The sequence below is a fragment of the Narcine bancroftii genome, chromosome 3 (assembly GCF_036971445.1).
Source record: "Narcine bancroftii isolate sNarBan1 chromosome 3, sNarBan1.hap1, whole genome shotgun sequence".
Classification (NCBI taxonomy): Eukaryota; Metazoa; Chordata; class Chondrichthyes; order Torpediniformes; family Narcinidae; genus Narcine; species Narcine bancroftii.
The window spans coordinates 14,634,804-14,659,831 of NC_091471.1; the positions used below are offsets into that span (position 1 = coordinate 14,634,804).

Here is a 25,028-nt window from a genome sequence, read left to right on the forward strand (position 1 = left end):
TTGTCCGACCATATCATTTTTATTGGCCAGCTTTTAATATAAATATATTGCGTCAGCCTTTATGGGTGGACCGCCAACCCAAATAACCAGAGTTAAAATTTGTATTTGTTTGGATCTGAATGACCGAATGTTCAGTGAAACCTTCTGGAGTTACGGTGCTGCATCCCCTCATTCTGATTGGCTATTCCCTACCATAGGGAGACAGCTTGACTTACAATATGCAATCATGTCTCTCGGTGACTTTGAGTGCCTCATGCATGCTGGCTGCTGAGAGCCTCCTGTTGATGTTCCGATACTTGCAGCGCAGAAGGTTCCAGAAAGTAGTCCTCAGGTCGCGGTTGAAGAGGGCGTAGATAAGCGGGTTGATGAGGGAGTTGGTGTACCCCAGCCACAGCAGTGTTCTCTCCAACCTCAGCGGCATGCAGCTGCACTCGATGCCACAAATGAAGGGACGAGCAGCGGACAGCAGGAAGAACGGCAGCCAGCAGAAGGTGAAGGCCCCGACGATGATGCCCAGGGTCCGGGCTGCCTTTTGCTCCCTCTTGAAGATGGAGATGTTCTTGCGATCATGCTTGAGGAGCTTGGACAAGATGGCACACTCCTCCATAGCCTTGGACCTCTTGGCATGATGGGCTCGCGCGTCCTCCTCCATGTTGTAGACGCCCTCTTGCTCGTACTGCCGGGGAATGCCCATGAACTTGTGCTTTTCTGCACTTATTTTAGCAGCTTTGTATATCCGGTAGTACATAATCAACATTACAGTCATGGGGATGTAAAAGGCCACCCCTGTAGAGTAGATGGTGTAGCCAAAGTCTTGGCTGATGAGACACACCCGATCCACAGTGACGTTCTTGGCCCAACCAAACAATGGCGGTAGGGTTATGGATGCTGAAAGAAGCCAAACGGTTATCACCATTTTGGCCATTGATCTTCCATTTTGCCTTACTGGGTATGTCAGAGGACGTGTTATCCCCAAGTATCTGGAACACAAAATCAAACAAAAGAAAAATAATCCATTGATCCCTGATTTGAATAGGCTGCCTTGAGCAAGCAGCTCCCTTCAACAGGGCACTCCAAAGGCTAACTACCTCCTGAGTGAAGAAATTTATTCTCAATCCTAGTAAATACACAATGCTGGAGAAACTCAGCAGGTCAAACAGTGAACTAAATAGGGCAAAAATAAAGATACTTAACCAATGTTTTGGGCATGAGCCCTTCATCAAGAAATGAATAAAATGTACTCAGGCGCCTGTGCAAAATGGGGATGGGTGAGGGGGAGGGGGAAGGAGCACCGTCCCACAAGTGGGAAGTAACAGAGGGAGGGCACAATAAGGTGGAGAGTTGGAGGAAAGAAGACAGAGGGATGGATAGATAGAGGAAGAATCAAGAGTGGTCTAGCAGAAACCAGAGAAGTCGATGCTAACGCCATCCAGTTGGAGAGTGCCCAGGCGGAAGATTAAGGGTTGCTCCTCCAATTTACGGGTGGTCTTGATAGGACAGTACATGAGGCCATGTCAGTGTAGGAGTGGGGAGAGATGATGAGCCATCAGGGTTTTCCCCTCAACAATTTTCTGTTTAGATGCCTGCCTACATTTTGCTCCTGCCTTGATGAAGGGCTCAAGCCCAAAATGTTGGTTTTGTATCTTTACCTTTGTTTTGTAAGGTCCGCTGTTTAACCTGCTGAGTTTCTCCAGCATTGTGTCGGTTTCACTTTAATCACTGTATCTACAGACTTCTGTGTTTTACTCCTCTCTTCTCAACCCTAAATGGCTGATCCTTTACTTTAAGACTCTGATGCCTGGTGGTGGACACCACAGCCATTGGAAACATCACGCCTGTTTCCACAAACAGGTCCATATGAAGTGCGCATGTTTCAATGTGACCAATCATTTCGATTAACAGGGATGCCATACTGTACACAAAAGTGCTGGAGAAATACAGCGAGTCACGCAGCGGTGTCAGGAAGTAATCATTAACCAGTGCTTCAGCAGTTACAACTCGGAGCCTTTAATGGGGAAAAATATCTTTTTAAAAAAGGAAGTGAAGGGTAACCAACGTTTTGCACCAGAGCCCTTCGTCAATGTTTGAGCTAAAAAAAACCAGGAAGGCGCCTGAATAAAAAAGGTGTGGGGAGGGTTGCGGAAGGGAGGAGAGGGCAGCGGCAGGGAGAAGAGGAGAGAGAGAAGGGTCGGGGAGGAGCACAGGCCAACAGGTCAGAGATCATCAGTGGATATGGTGGGTGTCTCGGCCCTGCATCCTGAGGAAAACCAGGCAGGGCCTGAATAAAAGAAATGGCTGGGGGAGGAGTACAGACCAACAGACCAAAGGTGCTAACTGGATGTGGAGAAGAGGCCAGGAGAGAGGAAAGGTGAGAAATTATTGGGGTGGGTGTTGGCTCTGTGAATGCAGAGTGGGAATAAAGAAGGCAGAGGGAAAACAGAGAGGGGGGGGCAGAGCTACAGGAAAGGAAACATGGGAGATTGTGGAGGGGGGCTAACAGAAACCAGAGAAGTCAATGTTAACACCATTCGATTGGAAGGTACCCTTACAGAACATGAGGTGTTGATCTTCCAATTTGCGGGTGGTCTCAGTCTGGCGGGGCATGAGACCATGCACAGACATGTCAGCAAGGGAATGGGGTAGGGAATTGAAATGGGTGACCACTGGGAGTTCCACACTACTGCGGTGGACCGAGCTTAAGTGCTCAAAGAAGTGGCCTCCCAGTCTGTGCCCAGTAGAGGACTTCACAACGGGAGCCCTGGGTGTAGTAGATGACCCTTGCAAATCCACAAGTGAAGTCTTGCTTCACTTAGAATGACTGTTCGGCCCCACTGAATGGTGGTGAGGGAGGAGGTGCTGTTATAAGTGGAGCATTTCCTGCAGTCACAGGGATAGGTGCCAAGGGCCTATTGATGGAAAGGGAGAGTGGATGAGGGAGTCACAGAGGGAGCGGTCCCTGTGCAATGTGGAGAGCAGTGGAGCAGGGATGTGTCTGGTGGTAGGATCACATACTAGGTGGCAGAAATGGTGGAGGCTAATAGGGTGGTAGGTGTGGACAAGGGGAATCCTGTCCTTGTTGAGTGTGGGGGATGAGAGGGCCAAGTCAGATGTGCATGTAATGAAGGATATGCAGGTGAGGTCCGAGTTAATGTTGGTAGAGGGAAAGCCATATAGTTTGAAGAAGGAAGATGTTGTTTATGATCTGGCATGGAATACCTCATCCTGGGAGCAGATGTGATGGAGACAGAGGAATTGAGAGAAAGGAATGGGAATCCCTACTGGGGACTGGGTGGGAAGAAGTGTAGTCAAGGTAGCTCTGGGAGGTCGTGGGCTTGTTGAAAATGTCTGTTAAGAGTTTGTCACCCGAGATGGAGACAAGAGAGATTGAGAAAGGGAACAGTGTTGCTAGAGATAGATCAAATGAATTTGGAGTCAGGGTGGAAGTTGGCAACAAAGTGGATGAAGTCAACGATCTCATCATGAGTGCTTGAGGCAGAACTAAAATAGTTATCGATGTAGTGGAGGAAGAATTCCTCTTTTGGCTCATCCTGCTTTGTCCAAGTCAAATGGGGTGGCCATGGATACCTGCATGGGCCGCAGATGCATCTGCCTTTTTGTTGACTACATGGAGCAGTTCATGCTACAAGCCTACGCAGGCAAGGCTCATCAACTTGAGCCCCATATCTCCTTTCCTGTAGCTCTGTCTCTTACTTTTCCCTCTATCTTCTTTACCTCAGCTTTGCATTCACAGAGCCAACTCTCCCCTCCAACCCCCTGACCCTCCCACCACCATCTCCCCCTGCCAATTCTCACCTTTCCATTCTCCTGGCCTCATTTCAATATCCCAACCTTTTGTGCATCGGTCGCCTGCCATCTATTTTACTCCTCTGCTGCCTGCTTTTTCTGCCTTGAGGAAGGGCTCGGGCCCAAAATGTCGATAATATATGTTTAACTCCTTTACAACGCGGAAGCACGTCCTTCAGCTCAACATTGGATGGCACGGTTAGCTTAGCAGTTAGCGCCATGCTATTACAGCGCCAGTGACCAGGGTTTGAATCTGGAGCTTTCTGATTGCACCTTCTCCCAGTGTCTGCGTGGGTTTCCTGTGGGTGCTCCAGTTTCCTCCCACCCTCCAAAGCATACAGGCTTGGAGGATAATTGGGTGTAATTGGGTCTAACGCGTTTCAGTGGATGGAATTAGCTTCTATGGTGTTGTAAATAAATAATAATATTCATGCAAACCAAGTTGATTGGGGAGTAATTACCCTGATTTTTTTTTTGCTCAAATTGTTTCTTTAAAGATCTTTCCAAACTTGCAATTCAATCTATTTTCAAATTTTAAATTCTATCAATAATCAGTAATTAATGCATCATGTTCAAGAGAGAAGAACAATTTTTAATCTGCTCTTGAACATTTTCCCAGAGCCATATTGTGATCCTGTCACCTTATCTGAATTTTAAAAGTCTTTTCATTTTATTCTTTGGTGTCCACCCCTGACTTTTATGCTAACTTTTCACCTTATATCTAACTGGTAGCCTTTGCTTTTGGGATCAGTCCTTTGTGGTTTGTCATCTACATTAACGATTTGGATGACAACATGGTAAACTAGATCACCGGATGTCTGCAGATGACACAAAAGCCCCTGTCACACTTGCATTCCACTACATTGGCTGTTCAGTGTCCCGGGATAGGAATGGGGTTTGGCTTTTCACATTTGACCACTCCTAACAGGGACACTGAATGCTTTCACACTTGCAAGGAGCCATCCTCGCAGTTAGGACTGTTCTAGCTTCTACTGGTGATGTCATGAGGCCTCGAGCAATGGTGGTCCTGCCCTAAATCCTGATGAATGTATGTTTGAACAAAATTATTCATGCCTATTTATAACATAATTAAGCTTTACGTACAGCACAGTATGAGCTATTCAGCCCCTGTTGTTGTGCTGGCCTATATAAACCTTCATAAGGGACCGTGGGAAAAGGCTAGCAATAAATAGCGGTAGCATAAAATTTTTAAACAGTGAGGGAAGGTTGGTAGCTAAATAGCACTCAATTTATTCAGCGTGAGAAAGTTGGTAGTGCTATCATGTACAATTTATAAATACGGTGAGAAAAAGTGAAAATGGCGGACCTGCCCTCCCAGAATGCCATGTGGTAAAGAAAGGGCTGTATACCCGACTGCATGCATGGAACATTCAAGGAGAGGTTTCTCTGCCATATGGCATTCTGGGAAATCAGGTCTGCCATTACTGTTTCCCACAGTCTTTATAGTGCTACCAATTTTCCCATTCTGTTTAAAAATTGTTTGCTATTGCTATTTATTGCTATTTATGGCCTCTCTCTTTCTCTCCCCCCATCCCACTGCGGCTTTCACACGGCAGTTTATACCTTCATTTTAATCTTTTCTTCCTTCATGCTTCTGCACTCATGCAAAAACTTGGGTCATTTCAATTTCACAATGCAATGACCCGCTTGATTGCAGCACTGGCATCTGCAGACACCTGGGATTGAACTAGGGGTCGAAGCCGTCAATCCCTGGAGTGAGATGATGTCATCTGATGCCAGCATTGAGCTGATTTTGCTTTCACACTTGCCACTTTAAAGATCGATGGGCAGTTAGTTCCTGGGATCACTTGCAAGTGTGAAAGGGGCTGAAGATTGGAGGTGCAGAGGAGAGTGAAGAAGGATTTCAAAGCTTGCATGAGGTCTGGACCAGCTGGAAAAATGGGCTGCAAAATAGCAGATGAAATTTAATGTGGATACATGTGGTGTTGCACTTTGGGAGGACAAACGAAGATAACCACGGTAACTGGTAGGGGGCTGAGGAGTGCAGTGGAACAGAGGAATTTGAGAATACGGATACATAATTCCCTGAAAGTAGTGTCATGGTTAAATAGGGTGGTATAGGGAGTCTTTGGAACATTGGGATTCATTAAGCAAAATTGAGATGTTATGGTGAATTTGTGTAAGAAATTAGTGAGGCCATATTTGGAGTTTTGTGTGCAGTTTCGGTCACATGACTACAGGAATGATATCCACAAGATTGAAAAGGTGTATCCAAGATTTGCGAAGATTTTGCCCAGAATTCAGGAACTGAGTTACAAGGAAAGGTGAAACAGGTTAGGGCTTTATTCCTTGCAGCGTAAAAGAATAAGGGGGATTTGTTAGAGGTATACAAAATTATGATGGGTGTGGAGTAGATGCAAGCTGGCTTTTTCCACTGAAGTTAGGTGAGACAAGAGCTAGAGGACATGGGTGTAATGTGAAATGTTGAAAGGAAACGTTAGGAGGAAACTAGTGTAGATAGTCAGTAGCATCACTAGGATCGATGTCACCCAGTGAGGTAACTCATGGCGTCACCCCCAGGTGTGGATCTGCAGGACTCTGCGCATGCATGGATTTGGGGGTGGGGGGTCTGACAGCTATGTTAGTGTCACTCTCTCTGATGACGTAACCCGGTGCATTCCGAACCCACCCCCCCACCACGCATCCCCCTAGTGATGCCATTGGTGGGAGTGTGGAACACGTTGCCAGCAGAAATGTTGGATGTGGGCTTAATAAACAAATTTGGATAGGAACATGGATGGGAGGGGTATGGAGGTTTATGCTCCATGCAAGTCAATAGTTCAACACAGAATAAGAGTTCAGCATGAACGAGATGGGCCGAAAGGATTGTATTAGTGCTGTGATTCAAACAGTTCTATGATTGAATGTCCTCCAGATTCCAGCAATTGCAGTCGCTTGTGTCCCACCCTGTGGCCAAATTTCCACATTCTAAATTATTTTTGATTATTGGTAATGGAAAGCTGTTTAATTTAGGATGCTTCTTCTTTAATCATTAACTGAATTAAAGTTATTTTGCCATTTCTCAGGTATATACTCACCTTCTGCCTCTGGACATTGAGTTATGTCTGGCAGATGCTCAAGGAAAATAGTGCCAGAACCAGGCCCAATGAACTTCCATCTAACAGTAAGGCGAAACGGAGTCATTTCTTATCATAGAATCGTAGAAAATTAGATGGCAGGCATAGGCTCTTCAGCCCTGTGAGCCTGCCCTACCATTACATTTGATTTTTGACATGCAGCACGCTAACAGGCCATTCAGCCCATGGGCTCATGCTGCCTAATCACACCCAATTGACCTTCAGCCCAGTCTATTTAGAATGGTAGAGGGAAATGGAGTACCCAGACATGGGGAGAACATACAAACTCCTTACAGACAGCATTGGATTTGAACCAAGGTCATTACCACTGTTACAGTATTGTGCTAACCTGCTATGCTATCTGTGCCACCCATGAGGTTAATTAAAGTTCATGGCTGATTGTGTGACTTCAGTACTTTGCCACTTCCTTCTCTTCAACCCCCTTGGTCCCTTTATCCATAAGGGCCACCTCCAACTCCCTTTTTTTTGGAAGTATCTAATGAACTGCCCTCAACACCTTTCGGTGGTAAGGGTATCCACAAGTTCACGATTGGAGGAAGAAGTTGAGTATCTCTATAAAACAAGGGACTGTGTCGTGGAGCAGTCATTATCGGAGAGAACTGAGTCAGAGTGGTAAGGCTTTGGCTCAACAAGCTTTGGTGAGAACAGGTAAGAGGCAAGGGATAGTAGGAGTTGAAGTAAGAAAGGGCCACCCTATTCAAGGAACAAAAAGGATTCAACAAGGTAGGCACAGGTAAGTTTTAGATATCATATAATTTGATCCTCTTGTCATAAAACAGTGGGAATAGCAGCCAAGGCAGGAGAATCATCCTCTTGCAGAATGTGGGTCATCGGGAAAGCCAGCAGTATCCTTGATGACTTCATCGGCGAGAAGTACATCCATCTGCAGCTCCTGACAAGCCAAATTAAGGAACTGGAGCTGGAGTTGGATGAACTCCAAATCATTTGGTAGGCAGTGGGGGTGATAGACAAGAGTAACAGTGACACTATCAAGGCAGGAGGAGGGTAGATGGGTGACAGTCAGGAGAGGAAAAGAGAACAGGCAGGCATTGTAGGGCACCCTTGTGGCCATTCCCCTCAATAACAGGTATGTCATTTTGGATACTGTTGAGGGGGAAACAACCTAGCAGGGACAAGTCATGGCAATCAGATCTCTGGCACGGAGTCTGGTATGCTGGCTAAGAAGGAAAGGGCAGAGAGGGGGAAAGCTGTAGTGTTAGGGGATTCTATAGTTAGGGAGAGAGGTAAGAGGTTCTGTGAAAGAGATTGAGTATCCTGGAAGGGATATTGCCTCCCTGGTGCCAGGATCCAAGGTATCTAAAATTGAGTTCACAGCATTTTCAGGAGGGTGGATGAGCAGCCAGATGTTGCGGTCCATATAGGGACCAATGACATGGGAAGAAAAGATGAGGAGGTCCTGCCAGATAAGTTCAGGGAGTTCGGAACTAGGTTGAAGGACAGGACATCCAGGGTTGTGATCTCAGGATTGCTACCCATGCCACTTGCTGGTGAGGTTAGAAATAAGATAATGGAGCTTAACACGTGGCTAAAGGTATGGTGCAGGAGGGAGAGCTTCAGGTTTTTGGATCATTAGACTCTCTTCCAGGAAAGGAGGGACCTCTTCCAACAAAATGGTCTGCATCTGAACTGGAGGGGGACTAATATTCTTGCAGAAAGGTTTTCTAGTGCTGTGCTGGTGGGGTGGGACCAGAGTCCCAGAGCAGACAGAGGAGTGGAGGAGGGAAAGATTATGTAAAAATTACATGCATTGCTAGAAGTATGTGGTGGAAATTTTCTAAAGTGCATCTATTTCAATGCAAGGAGTATTGTAGGATAGGGAGGTGAGGTTAGAACGAGGATTGGCACATGGAATTATTACATTGTGGCCATTGGTTGCAGGAGAGGCAGAACTGGCAGCTCAATGTTCTGGCCTTCCATTGCTTTAGATGCGATAAAACAGGGCTGATGAAAGGGGGAGGAGTGGCATTTACTTATCAGGGAAAATTTCACAGTTGTGTTCAGGTAGGACAGACCAGAGGATTCGTCTACTAAAGCTGTATGGGTGGAGCTGAGGAATGGGAAAGGTATGACCACACACAAGGGGTTGTATTATAGATCGTCCAATAGTCAACGAGAATTGAAGGACCAAATCTGTAGTGAGGTAGCAGACAACTGCAGGAAACATAAGGTTGTGATAGTAGGAGACTTTAACTTTCCACATATTGACTGGATTCCCATATAGTTAAATGGCTGGATGGCTTGGAGTTTGTCAATTGTGTTCAGGAAAGTTTTCTAAATCAATATATAGAGGTACCAACTAAAGAGAATGCAATACTGGATCTCCTATTAGGTAATCAGAAATAACAGGTGACAGAGGTATGTGAAGGGGAACACTTCTGGATCCAGTGATCATAATGTCATTAGGTTCAAGTTAATTATGGAGAAGGATAAGTCTGGGCCTCAGGCTGAGATTCTAAATTGGAGAAAGGCCAATTTTGAGGAAATGAGAAAGGATCTTGGATGTGTGGATTGGGATAAGTTGTTTTCAAGCAAGGATGTGTGAGGAAAGTGGAGGACCTTCAAAGGTGAAATTTGGAGAATACAGAGTTTTTATGTTCATGTCAGGATTGAAGGCAAATTTAGCAGGCACAGGGAACCTTGCTTTTCAAGGGATTTTGGGGATCTGGTTCGGAAGAAGAGAGAAGTGTACAGCAGGTATAGGCAACATGAAGACTTGAGGAGTATAAAAAGTGCAAAAAAAATCAGGAAGTCAAAAAAAAAAGACATGAGGTTGCTTTGGCAAACAATGTGAAGGAAAATCCTAAAGGTTTCTACAGGTATATTAAGAGCAAAAGGATAGTAAGGGACAATACTTGCTGTCTTAAAGCAAATAAGGGTTGATAAAACCCCAGGGCCTGACAAGTTATTCCCTCGGACCTTAAGGGAGGCTAGTGTAGAAATCACAGGGGCTCTGGCAGAAATATTTAAAATGTCCTGAGCCACAGGTATGGGGCCAGAGGATTGGAGTGTGGCTCATGCTGTACGGTTGTTTAAAAAAGGCTCCAAAGGTAACCCTGGAAATTATAGGATGGTGAGCCTGACATCAGTAGTAGGTAAATTATTGGAAGGTGTTCTAAGAGACCAAATATACAATTACTGGATTTGCAGAGCTCGAAACTGATTAGGTATAGTCAACAAGGCTTTGTGCATGGTAGGTCTTGTTTAACCAATCTTATGGAGTTTTTTCAAGGTTTCCAGGAAAGTTGACAAAGGAAAGGTTCTGGATGTTGTCTACATGGTGTGACAGATTTGTGTTAATCTTTAGTTTAATGTTAAACAATAGTGTGTGTGTGTATGTGTGTGTGTATGTGTATATATATATATATATATATATATAATATACATATAGAGAGAGAGAGAGAGAGAGAGAGAGAGAGACTTTCTAAAGTTAGTTATGGTTGGACAGGGTCACACACAGGTCACATCACATTTACAGAGACCCCAGTGCACTTAGAGAGAGAGAGTTCATTTCAGAGTTGCCGAGTCTGGAAAAACAATACCCTAATGGAACTGAAGTGGCTCTTAATTGATTCCAAGACAATGGGTGTGTATACAGCTGACAGCTGGTCAATTAAGCAAGTTCTTCCTTGAGTGACATGTGTTAAGACTTTCCGGAGTCATAACCACTTAAACCTCTTGGACAGAGATGAAGTCAGATATTTTTATGAACATTAAGTGATAATTTGAAGTAAGGCAAAAGGTCATCTACCTCGATTGTGTTTTGGAGAAATTAAATAGAAACAGTAGTGATGTCATGTCACATGATTTCAGAGAAACATATAACTTAAGGCAGAGAAACATTTTGGATATTGAAGAGATCATGACCATCCTGTGAAAGACACAGAGGTAAACAGTAGTCTCTGCAGAGAGAGGAAGTTGTTGTTCTGTTTTGTATTATCCTTATCATAGGAGCTACTCAAAATAAGTGGCTTTATAATAAGTAAGACCACTTCATTCTTGATTAAGAAAGAAATCACCATGAAGATCACAATTCTGTTACCCTAAAGAGTTAGGGGAAAAGTTGTGAAAACACTCTTTGAAATACAACTCATCAAAAGACTTGTGAGTTTAAATAGATCTGAAGATGATGTTTAAAAGTACTTCATAACTACTTCTGAACTGTGATTTAAAAATCTTTAAGCAACACAAGATGTTTGATGCAAAGGTTAAAATTGACTTTTCAGACAAGCTCAAACTGGTTTGGATTTTGATACACACACACATATCTACATTTGTGTATAGTGGGAATTAAGTTACAGTTAAGTTTAGCGATAAGGAGATAAGTAAAAAAATGTTATGTCATTAATAGTTTAATAAAAACTATTATTTTGAAATCACCATTGTCTGGTGAATTTACCATTGCTGTTCTTTTGTGAGTTTATAATAAAATTTGTTAGTTCGTAACAATGGACTTTAGTAAGGCTTTTGACAAAGTCCCACATGGGAGGTTAGTCAGGAAGGTTCAGACACTAGGTATTCATGGTGAAGTAGTGAACTAGATTTGATAATGGCTGGATGGGTGGAGACAGAGAGTAGTGGTGGATAATTGCTTCTCCGACTGGAGGCCTGTGACTAGTGGTGTGCCTCAGAGATTATTGCTGGGACCATAGTGGCTTGTCATCTATATCAATGATTTGGATGATAAAGTGGCAATTAGATCAGAAAGTTTATAAATGACAGTAAGTTTGATGGTGTTGTGGACAACGAAGAAGGTTTTCCAAGCTTGCAGAGGGATCTGGACCAGCTGGAAATATGGGCTGACAAATGACAGATGAATTTAATGCAGACAGGTGTGAAGTATTGCATTTCAAAGGAAAAAACAAGAAATTATGTACATGATGAATGATATGGCACTGAGAACTGCGGTAGAACAGAGGGACCTGGGAATATGAATGTATAATTTCATGAAAGTGTTGTCACAGGTGGATAGGGTTGTAAAGAGAGTTTTTGACATATTGGCCATCATAAATCAAAGTATTGAGTTTTGGAATTGCCATGTTAATGGTAAAGTTGTATAAGACATTGGTGAGGCCAAATTTGGCATATTGTGTGCAGTTTTGGTCACCTAACTACAAGAATTATATCAATAAGATGGAAAGAGCACAGAGAAGATTTACTAGGATGTTAACCAGACTTCAGGAACTGAGTTACAGGATAAGGTTAAACAGGTTTGGACTTTATTCCTTGGACCATAGAAGCATAAGGGGAGATTTGATAGAGCTTTTTAAAATTATGAGGGGGTACTCAGAGTAAATGTAGATAGGCTTTTTTCCACTGAGGGTAGGTGAAATACAAACCAGAGGACATGGGTTAAGAGTGTAAGGGGAAATGTTCAGGGGGAATGTGAGGGGCAACTTCTTCACACAGAGAGTGGTGGGGGTTTTGAACGAACTGCCAGCAGAGGTGGTGAATGCAGGCTCTATATTAACATTTAAGAAGAATTTTGATGGGAGAAGTATGGAGAGCTATGATCAGGGACAAGAAAGAATAATAGTCCGGCATGGCCGAGAAGGGCCAAAGGTCCTGCTTCTGTGCTGTAACGTTCTATGATTTTAAGAAGACAAACTCTGGCCCTTTTTTGCCATGTGATTCATTCTAGTTTTTTGAGTCAAGGATAACTAACAAAATCATTAGCTGAACTGAAGGCAGCTCTGGGACAATACTCGCCATCCAGAAATGTGACCGAGCTCCATGTTAAATTCTAACTCAGTCTTAAATGTGGGCTCAATTTTAAAATTGAAGAAGAATTTGGACAGGTACATGGATGGGAAAGGTATGGAGGGCTATGGACTGGGTGCAGGTCAGTGGGACTAAGCAAATAAAAAGGCTTAGCACAGACTGGAAGGTCTTCTATGGTTCTCTCCGAATGAAGAAGTTTCAACCTGTCTCAGTCCGAAATGGCTTCACCCCTTTATCCTCCTGTACTTATCTACTCTCCTGTACATGATCAGCATCAGAAATCATGGATGTCAAATTAAATAGCTTCATCTTCAATGAACTGAACCTCAGCAAAATAGTGGTGTGAATCATTATTAAGCTTCTTTTATAACTCATTAGATTTTTTATTTCTTTCAAAGTACAAAATCACAAATTATGTCTTCCTTTTCTTCTCGTAAAACCTGTGCAATATGGAGCTATAACATGCAGAAATGGGCCAACCATTTCTATGTTGACCTTTTTCACCACCTACACTAATCCAATTTGTCTGCATTAGAAGAGTATCTTTTTCTGCCTTGCCTATTTGTGCCTGTCTAAATGCTATTAAATGCAGTGATTATATCTGATTCTACCACCTCCTCTGCATTCTAAGTATCAACCATTTTCTGAGTAAAATCTCATTCCTAAGATCACCTTTCAATCTGATATCTGTCACCTCACACCAACCTTACCTGCTTTTTTTATATCGCTACCAAGATTTTGACCATCTATCTTGTTCAGCTTCATTCACTGAGGTGTAGGAAAGATGGCGATAAGCTGGAGAGGGTGCAGAGGAGATTTCATGAGGATGTTTCCAAGTCTCAGGGGCCTGAGTTCCAGGGAGAGATTGAGCAGGTTGAGGCTTTATTCCTTGGATCATGGGAGGATGAGGGCTGATCTCGTAGAGGCATACAAAATCCTGAGAAAAATACATCAGGTGAACGCAGAAAAAAAAAATTGGACAAACACATTGACAGGATGGGGTTTAGAGGGATATGGGCCAATTGCAGGCAGGTGGGACAAGTTTGGGTAGAACATTTTTATCAGCATGTTCAAAGGGCTTGTTTCCATGCTCTGTGTCTATACCTCTCACAATGTTATATGCTTCTCTCAGATCACCCCTCACCCTCCACTTGAGAGAAAGCATACCCAACCTATCCAATCTTTCCCCATAATTATCCCTCCAATCCTGTCAACACCCTGGTGAATCTCCTCTGCACTCTCTCCACCACAACCATGTCCTTCTTGTGGGGTGGCAACCAGCATACAGGGTTCCAAGTGCAGTCTAACCGATAGTTTGTAAAGTTCCAACCTTAAATATATCACCTTCACGAGAGAAGAACAACGTAATGCACCTCGACAATATTTACTGTATGTGCCACCATACAAGATGGTCCTTGAATATTAAAAATTTCACTCCAAACCAAGGGGTCATCTTATTCACCAAGTATAAAATACAAGCCTTAACAGCAAAGTCTCAGCATTTCCCTGCATGAATAACAAATTAGGAATCTTAACAACGAAGTCTCAGTGCTCTCCTGGCCAATCCGCCTGCTGTCAGCTCTGTACAAGATTTAAACAGCCTGTTAAAGGAGCTGATGTTGGTTTATTATAAAATATGCTAATAACATTTTAAATTTCGGGTAATTTGCTTTTAAAATATTGCATATTAGTAAGTGCCAGGCTTGGGGTTATCCTATATAGCGAGAATCAATCAAATAGTACATTTTAGATAGAAATTCAGGGGTTGGCTTATACGCGAGTCATCTCACATGCCAGCATATACGGTAATGTTGTGACCACAACTCCCTGAGCTTTAGCGTAACTATGGATAATGATAAAAACAAACAAAATGGGAAATTGCTTAATTGGCGAAGGGCTAATTGCGATGACAGGAACTAGCGAGAATAAATTGGAAACAGATGTTCAAGGGTGAAAGCACAGAACTAACGTGGAGGATGTTTAGGGACTACTTGCACTGGGTCAGGATAGGTTTGTCTCACTGGGACAGGGAAAAGATGGTAGGAAAAGGGAACCGTGGTTGACGAAACATGCAAAGCAGCTAATCAAGAGGAAGAAGGAAGCATAGATAAAGGAAGCAGGAAACAGAAAGGGCTCATGAGAATTATATGGTAGCCAGGAAGGAGATTAAGAAAGGACTTAGGAGAGCTCAAAAGGGGGCATGTAGGATTAAAGAGAGCCCCAAGGTGTTCTATGCGTTGGTGAAGAACAGAAGGATGAAGAGAATAAAGGTGAGGTTCCTAAGGGAAAAGGGAGGCAACATGTGCCTGGAGGCGGAGGAGGTTGGGGAGGTCCGGAATGAATACTTTGCTTCAGCCTTCACAAGAGAGAAGGTCTTGATCAGGGTGAGGGCGGAATAAGCAGGCTTGTGTGCTGGACAGTGCGGAAATTAGGAAGAGGAAGTGTTGGATCTTTTTAAAAACATAAATCTCTAGGGCCAGTTGCAATGTACCCCAGGTTACTATAGGAAGTGAGGAAAGAGATAGCTGGGACAATCTTTGAATCCTCTTTGGCCAAAGGGGTGATGCCAGAGGATGTGATCCCCTTGCTTTGAAACAGATAATAGGGAGAATCCTGGGAACTATAGAGCGGGGAGACTTACGTCAGTGGAGTGCAAACTATTTAAGAGGATCCTGGGAACTATAGAGCGGGGAGACTTACGTCAGTGGAGTGCAAACTATTTAAGAGGATCCTGGGAACTATAGAGCGGGGAGACTTACGTCAGTGGAGTACAAACTATTTAAGAGGATTCTTAATGATAGGATCTATGAACATTTGGAGAAGTACAGTCTACTCAAGGAAAGTCAGCATGGCTTTGTGATGGGAAAGTTGTGCCTCATAAGACTAATTGAGTTGACAACTTGAGGTCAAAGGACTCACACTCAGCTGCTGGCTCAAAATTGAAAAATGGATTTGAGTAGGTGCTGATGGTTCACCATGTCGGAGGTTTTGATCTGGACTCGGGCTGCTGAAGGAGCACTGGAGGTGAATCAAGTTTAGGGGAGACATTTTACTCAGAGAGTTGTGGGGGCCTGGAATGCCATGCCAGAGGTGGTGGTGGAGGCTGAAACAGGCACTAAGAGACTCTTAGACATCGATGAAAGAAAAATAGAGGTTTACAAAGTAGGGAGAGTTTAGTATTTTTTTTAAGGAATATATGGGTCGGCACAACATCGAAGGCCGAAGGGCCAGTACTGTGCTGTAGTGTTTTGAGCTCTGAGCATTTTCTCCAAGGAACAATGTGATCTAGGCATGTCATGCAGCTAAAGGAAATGTTTTTTAATCATGTGTCCACCCGTCCTTTTTCCACTAACTTTTCAGCTGATATAATAGCCATATTGATTTTCCTTCTGCTTCACGGCAGTTGCCTTTAATCATCTAGCTATTATCTACCTCCAAACAACTCTTATATTCTATTCCCAAAATGTGGTGACAAGTATGCGATACACCTGCTGCCAAATCCATCTGTCTTTTCACTTTCTAGGAACCGTTGACTTGAAACGTTAGATCTCACTGTTGTAAGTACAGCATTGCCATTGGTTTGGACCTCGGGAGAGCACGGAGGGAAGACACGGCACTCGGCCATGGGTCCTACCACCCAGTCTTACTGTTGTCGGCTTTAAACGCCGTGTTGAAGGAGCTGACAATGTCTTACTTGAAATCCTGCACCCGCAAGGTTTGGGCCTAAGGTGGTGGCACCTGTGTTCAGCAGCGGACTCAAAGAGTAGCAGACTCTGGGGGAGAAGCAGACTGGCGCAAGGCACCAGTAATTAGGACAACACACCCCCCCCCACCCAGCTGATAAAGAACAGCAGAGATGACCCTAAGGACAGTAACCATGGTGATGGACCAGTGACAGGTTCTGCAGCTGTTGTTCGGGACTTGCAGGTGAAGAACCCCCATAGGCCGTGGGCTGCTGGCAACTTGACGTCAAAGGACTCACACCAGGCTGCTGGAGACTGGCTCATGAGGGCTAGAAATTTTAATAGGGGTTTGACAGGATGTAGAGAACAAGGAGGTCTGCCGAAGGGCCTTAGGAACTAAAGGCTTCCTCACTGTGGTCAGAGGTTTTGATCTGGTCTCAGGTTGCCAATGGTTTGAATTGAATTGGAGTCTTGTGTGGCTGCAGAGGGTACGACAACGCTGGGGGAAAATCAGAGACTCTGGGAGGACTATCATTTTCTTCTCTTCCTTTGATTCTAAGAGGTGCCGAGCAATGCTGATGGCAAATCTTTGTCTGCCTTATGGTAGATTAAAGGCAGTTTCATGTGAATGACATTTCTGTTTTATTACATCACAACACATAGTATCTGATCTGAATTATTTTCTGGTTCAAAGCAATTGCAATACAAATAAGGCTAGAATTTAACCATCTTTAAATCGTCAAACATCCACTGGTGAATAAACAGAAATGTCTTCCAATTAAATATAAGGAAAGTCATTAACTTTGGTCCTCATCACAAACCGGGGCAGCACAAGTTCATGTAGCAGTTAGCTCAAACCTTACTGCCCCAGTGACTCCTGGATCAAATCTGCCACTGTGCATGAGGAGCTTGTATGCTCTTCCCATGGCCGCAAGATTTTCCTCCGGATGCCCGGTTACCTGTCATGCCCCAAAAGCATTCAGGGTTTGTAAATTAATTAGTGTATTCTGGTTAACCTGGCGACCATTTATTCAATATTTTCATTTGTGGTGAGTTGATCTGGCTCTGTTTTCTTTCTATGATTATGTATGATAATTGGGCTGTAAGATGAGATCGGAGTGATCGGCGTGGTTTAGCTATATCTGTAGGTTTTTTTTAAAGTTTTTTTTAAAGTTTTTTTTAATTCAGATTTGTTTTTTCTTCTTTTTTGAGGGTTTTTTTTTCTCTTTTTTCATATATTGTTATTAATTATATCTTTTTTTAGAGATAGTTCACACTCTAAACTGATCTAAATTTTTTTTAATGATATATTTTTATTCTGTAATATTATTGTTTAATATCTCTGTATTAATTCATTACTTACTATGTATTTTTTATATCTCTTTGAACTGTATGTGTTTATAAATTATAATAATAATAAAAAGATTGAAAAAGAAAAGATTAATTAGTGTATTCTGGTGGCACGGGCTCACGGGGCGGAAGGGCCTGTTACTATGTCTAAATTTAACAAATATTTAAAAATTCTATTTTCAAATCACCAACTCCATGCCTCTCCTTGGAATTGCTTGAGGGACACCAAGACTGTTGGTGCAATAATCAATGGCAGAATTTACTTCCAGCCTCATATCTATTTGATGTTTGTGTTCGTACGCCATCATGTTGAAATAATGAGACCACACCTGAAATTGTCAGCCAGCGAAGAGAAGAGCGTTTATTACAGTGTTATCAGGCTTAATATAGGTGCACAACATGTGACCTGGTGTCATGACATCTGAAGTGCTAACGACCTCATTACGTAGCTACGATGAGTAGGCCAGGGCTTCTCAGTAGACCTATGGGTGCTGCTGAGTCACTAGGCCTCGTGGCTGTAGTGGCTAGTTGCTAGTAGATCAGAAGCTGTCGTGTCTAGCTGTCACAAGACGGGAGCTGTTAGCACTGGTTCTGCCCACTCCCTCCAAGCGTAACGCTACAATCCTTTCAACTCCCATAATGACAGTTGTTCTACCCTGACCAACTTCATAGATGCCGAAATCCTCAGCCACCTCAAAGTTTGACGGTTCCAATGCACTGCTGGCTGGTATTCCATTCCAACCCCTAGTTTCCACCAACCCCCCCCACGACACCCCCAGTGGAAAACTCATCACCGACTATACTTCATGAGGAGTTTGAGGAGATTCGGGGTGTTACTCGAAGACTTCGACATGGAGAGCATCGTGGACATCGACAAGAGGCAGAGTCTTAACAAAGCAGACTCTATCCTCAAGGATGCCCACCACCCAGGCTATGCTCCCTTCACACTGCTACCATCGGAAGAAAGGTACAGGAGCCTGAAGATGTGCACTCAGCAGTACAAGGACAGCTTCAGCCCCTCTGAAATCAGATTTCTGAATGTACAATGATCCACATACACTGCCTTACTTCGACTTTTTCTTGCTCTATTTTTATTTATTATGATACTGCCAGAAAACAACAAAGTGTGTGATGTGCTCATGAAAATAAATCCTGATTCTAATTCTGATTCTGAACTGCAATCTTGAAGATGGACATTTCAGCTGCATCGAGCCAGGCTTGCCAATATTTTGGCCTGCCACTGGAGCTGATTGAATGTGAGTAGAGGTGGGCGTGTGGATCTGTGAAAGGACATTGAATTGGACTGTAGAAATCCTGTTGATAGTGCACTGAAGTACCACTCTAGATTTCCTTTATATCCTTTACAGACAGGAGGGCAGGTAACATAAGAGACATCCCCCTTCTTCAAACAACGTATCTTACACTCCACCATCATCAAGTCGGCCCTCATCCGCTTATCTTCAACTACCCATGCATCTGCCTTCCGCTTCCGCAGGCAACAAGGACAAGATTCCCCTTACTACCACAAAACTACCACAAAACCAGCTTCCGCATCCAGCATATCATCCACCACCTACCACTTGATCCCACAACTTCCCCCCTCTCTCTATCTTCCACCGGGACAGGTCCCTCCATGACTCTTTTGACCAATCCTCCCTCCCCACTAATCATCCCCTTGAAACATGCCCCTGTGACCCCCTCCCTCACCACCATTCGGGGCCCTAAATAGTCCTTCCAAGTGATGCAACAGTTCACTTGTGAATCTGTAGGGGTCATCTATTGCATCCCATGCTCCTGTTGTGGTCTCCTCTACATCAGACAGACTGGGGTATTGCCTCATTGAGCACCTAGGCTCTGCCCACCACAATAGCTTGGAACTTCCAGTGGCCACCAATTTCAATTCCCCGCCTCATTCCCTTGCTGGCATGTCTGTCCATGGTCACATGAATCGTCAGACTGAGGCCACCCGCAAATTATAGGAACAACACCTCATTATCCATGTGGGCATCCTCCAACTGGATGGCATTAACATTGACTTCTCCAGATTCTGTTAGAAACCCCTCCCCCTACCCAATCTTCCCTCTGTCTCCTTTCCTCTAGTTCTGTTGTCTCTCTCTCTCTCTCTCTCTCTCTCTCTCACCTTCACCTCCCTGTCTTCTTTCACACAGCCAAAATCAATTTTCTCTTTCCTGTCCTTAATTTAATTTTTTTAAATTCAGACGAACAACACAGTAACACAGCCCATGAGCCCACGCTGCCCAGTTACACCCAAGTGACCTACATCCCCGATATGTTTTGAATGGTGGGAGGAAACCAATGCAGACACAGGGAGAATGCACAAACTCCTTACAGACAATGCGGGATTCAAACCCGGGTCACTGGCACTGTAACAACATTGCGCTAATCCAGTGGTTCTCAACCTTTTTCTTTCCTCTCAAATACCACTTTAAGTATTCCCTATGCCAGAGGTGCTCTGTGATTAGTAAGGGATTGCCTCAGGTGGTCTGAGGGTGGAAAGAAAAAGTTTCAAAACCACTGTTTTAATCATCTCTAATTGACTCGTTATGTGCACGGTTTCATAACTCCAAAGGAAATGGGCTAATGACAATTTTTCTCAAGCCAAATATTTCAGTAACAATTGGGTCCAGAGCAATGATTCTCAACCTTCCCTTCCCACTCACATCCCACCTTAAGCAATCTCTTACTAATCACAGAGCACCGATGGTACAGGGGTTACTTAAAGTGGGCTGTGAGGGTAAAGAAAAAGGTTGATAACCACTGGCCTAACCACGACACTGTCCGTGCCACTCCCTCTTCTTATCATATCCAAATTACCTTTTGTCTGTTGGTCTATACGTCTCCCCCTCCCATTCTTCCTCCAGCCTTTATTTCAGAAGCCTGTCCTTTTTTTTTACTTATACCTTGAAGAAGGGCTCAGACCGAAAACATTGGTAGTATATCATTAACTCCCATGTATGCAGCAAGACCGGCTGAGTTTCTCCAGCGTTTCTGTATTCTGACTACAATCACAGCCTCTGCAGACTTTTGTGTTCCACAGGAATCAACGTCAGCCGGTGTCAGGTTAGAAGAATTCATCTAATTCTTCTATTCTTCAAATAGGGAAATGGGCGAAGCAATGGGTAGGCAACCTGGTCAGCAAGAATGAGTTGGGCTGAATAGCCTGTTTCTGTGCTCTATGACAACAAATGTCAACACTGCCAGTGATGTCTTCATTCTATCAACATATAGATCATACACCCATCCTGTTCTAATTTTACCATCAATCTATTTCCCTTCATCCAGTCAAGTAAGCTAATATTAAGCATCAATATTCTACTTCATCCCATATCCTCAAGGTGCACCCTGCAGCCTCAGAGCTCCCAGTGGAATGCAGATGCACAATTTGAAAGGATGACAGAATATAATCACCTGCTAAAAAAAAACCAAGCTATCTCACATTCCAATGTTGCAATGTAACAAATAAGCAATATGACTGACATTTTCAATTAATTGAAGGTCATTATCAATCTTTCATTCATTTCTTGGCTTCAAAAGTATTTTGGTAGAAAACAAGGCCAATTATAACCATATAACAATTACAGTACGGAAACAGGCAATCTCAGCTTCTCTAGTCCGCACAGATTTAAGTGATCTCCTTTAGTCCCACTTACCTGCACCCTGCCCATAACCCTCCAATCTCCTCACATCCATGTACCTACCCAACATTTTCTTAAATAACAAAATTGACCTTGCTGCAACCATCTCTTCCATTCAGCCACCACTCTCTGAGTGAAGAAGCTCCCTCTCATGTTACTTCTAAACTTTTGTCCCCTAACCCTTAACTCATGACCCCCTCATTCAAATTTCACCTACCCTCAACTCTATCAATCCCCCTCATAATTTTAAATCCCTCTATCAAATTCCCCCCTCAAACTTCTATGCTCCCATGAATAAAGATCCAGTCTAATCAATCTTTCTTTGTATTCTAGATACTGCAATCCAGGAAGCATTCTAGTAAATCTTCTCTGCACCCTCTCTACCTTATTGATATCCTTCCTATAATTTGGGGACAAGAACTGCATACAGAACTTTGATTTATAAAGGCCAGCGAACCAAAAGCCTTCTTCACCACCCTATCCACATGAGCCTCCACTTTAAAAAAATGATGATTATTCCAAGATCTCTCTGTTCCTCTGCATTCCTCAATGCCCTCCCCTTCACTGCATTCGTCCTGTTTTGATTATTCTTCCCACTTATCTACATTAAACTCCATCTGTCATCTTTCAGCCCACTCTCCTAAGCAGTCCAAATCCTTCTGTGGTCCCAAAAAACCATCTTCACTATCCACAACTCCCCTTATTTTTGTATTATGCACGTAGTTACTAATCCAGTTTACCACTCCATCATCCAAATCATTAATATAAATGACAAACAACAATGGATCCAACACCGATACCGCTCGTCACCGGCCTCCATCCTGACAGACAATTATCCATCATGACTCTCTGGCATATATCTTCCAGCCACTGTTGAACCCATCTGACTATCTCAACATTAATACCTAGTGCCTGAACTTTCCTTACCAAACTTCCATGTGGAACCTTATCGAAGGCCTTACTGAAATTCATAGAGGCTACATCTACTGCTCTACCCTCATCATCCTTCCTAGTCATCACCTCAAAAAATTCAACAAGATTTGTCAAACATGACCTTCCACGCACAATCCCGTGTGGTGTGTCCCTGATCAGTCAACATATATAATATACATGTTATCTCTAAGAATACTTTCCATTAGTTTGCCAACCACCAAAGTCAAACTTACTGACCTATAATTGCTGGGCCTACACCTGGAGCCATTTTTAAACAGAGGAACCACGTTTGTGGCACCATGCCCCCACCCCCTCCAGTGACTTTTGAAAAATCACTGTCAGAGCCTCCACTATTTCCTCCCTGACTTTCCTCAAGGCCCTGGGGAAAATCCCGTCGGGGTTTCCGTCATGTGCCCTATCTCATTCCCCAACAGTAGATCCAACACTGCCCCCTCTCTAGTGGGTACCTCGACGTATTGCTGCAAAAAAACTATCCTGCACACATTTTACAAATTCTAATCCATCCAGCCCCTTCATAGAATGTGTTTCCCAATCTATATTAGGAAAATTAAAATCCCCCAATAACACAATTCTGTGCTTATTATAAATTCCTTACATATTTGCTCCTCTATTTCTTGCTCCCCACTAGGTGGTCTATAATACACCCCTATAATTGTAACTTCTCCTTTTCCATTTTTTAATTCCACCCATACCGCCTTCCTTGACAAGCCCTTCAATCTATCACGTTTCACCACCGCTGTAATATTTTCCCTGCCAAGTAATGCCACACCCCCCTTACCCCTCCAATTCTAACCCACCTAAAGCAGTGAAATCCTGGAATATTTAGCTGCCAGTCACAACCATCTTGCAACCACATCTCACTAATCACCACCACATCATACTGTCAAGTGTCTATCCACACCTTCGGCTCATCCACCTTCCTTACAACACTCCTAGCATTAAAGTAAATGCATTTCAGAGATTTCCCACATCTTTCCCTCTGTTTGTCTCCTTCTTTACATTCAACTATTATTTATTACCATCATTCCCCCCTCCATCACTGCACTGATCATTTTCCATCTCGATCACCTGTCTCTCCACCCCCAAACTTTGTCTACAAGCCTTCTCTATTTGCAGACAAGCCTTCTCTTTGTTGTTTTCCTTTATAGGGACCACTTCCCCCAACTGCACTAGTTTAATGCCCCCTCAGTGGCCCTAGCAAATGCCCCTGTCAGGGATTCAGATGCAACCTGTCCGTTCGGTACAGGTCCCATCTACCCCAGAAAAGGTGCCAGTGATCCAGGAACTCAAATTCCTGCCCCTTACTCCAACCCTTTAGCCACGCATTCATCCTCCACCTGATACTATTCTTGGCCTCAATATCACGTGGCACAGGAAGTAATCCAGAGATTACTCCCTTTGTGGTCCTTCATTTTAGCTCCTTACCTAACTCCCTCTATTCATTTTTTAGGACTGCCTCACTCTTCCTCCCTATGTCATTGGTACCAACATCTCCCATGACCTCTCCCTCCCTTAGGATGTCATGGACATGAGAAGTTACATCCTGGATCCTCACACCAGGGAGGCAAACCACCATCCGGTTTTCTTTATCATATCCACAAAATCCCCTATCTGTCCTCCTGACCATCAAATTCTCCTCTTCCTTTCCCTTCGCATAAAAGGAAATCTGACAAAGAACTCACACCCGGGAATAGCATCCTTAACTGAGAAAGGCTTCCAAGTTTTGTTTTTGAGGATTTTACTTGTTTCGATGTTCAATGTGAGTTTATTGTCATATACATTAGTACAATGTATGGATGCCATGAAATTTCTACTTGCTGTAGCCAAATAGGTCCATAAAATGCACCAACTACAATCGTAAGCTTTTAACTTATTGCAAATGCAAGAAAGACATATAACAAAAGCCAAAGTCGTAGTTATGAAAGGAAAAATAAGACGTGATGTTTCAGAAGGACAGAAAGATCTTTGAGGGGCCCTAAGGTCGTTTATGGTTCAGGTTAGTATATTATGGGCTGGTTCAAGAGCTGTTGGTTAAAAACTGCTTTTGAACATGGATGGGCTGAACTTGAGGCTTCAAATAGAGAGAATATTGGTAAAACAAGTGATGATGGAGAACTGTTAACATCCGAGAGAGATACAGCATGGAAATGGGCTTATTGGTCCATTGTGTGCACCTCAACCATCAAACACTAATTTGCTCTCATCCCAATTTCTTTAACACAGGGGTTTGAATTATCCATTCCTTTTCATAAAATTGGGGGTGGGGGCAATAGTTAGACTGATGGCAGGACCATCATTCATTGCTCATTATTTATTGTTCTGAACACAGTAGCTTATTGGGTGATTTCTAGTTCAAGTTCAACACCATAGTCTGGAGTCACACACTGGCCATATTGGGAAAGGACGGCCGATTTCCTCACTCAAAGAACATTAATGAATAGATGGAATTTGATGACACAAGATACTGGAATCTCAAGCAGGAAGAACTCGGCGAGTCAGACAGCATCCATGGAGGGAAATGCAGAGTCAACCTCAGATGCCTGAGGCATCTCATCAAGACTGAACAATGAAGGGGAAAATAGTCAGCGTAAAAAGGAGAGGAGGAGGAAGAAACACAGGCCTGAAGATGTGGACAGAGGAGGAATGAAGGAATACAGACAGAAGGAAAAAGGGAAGGGGTGAAGATGGAAGACAGCAATGGT

At 43.5% G+C, this 25,028-nt stretch overlaps 1 protein-coding gene across 1 annotated transcript in view; it reads right to left on the reverse strand.

The window, feature by feature from the left end:
- Positions 1-211: 211 nt before the first annotated feature.
- Positions 212-25,028, reverse strand: part of LOC138756054 (5-hydroxytryptamine receptor 7-like) — a 67,797-nt gene continuing 42,980 nt past the window's right edge. The window contains exon 2 of the mRNA XM_069922729.1: positions 212-980. Within this exon, the coding sequence (XP_069778830.1) occupies positions 212-980 (769 nt within the window). The remainder of the gene's footprint in view (positions 981-25,028) is intronic.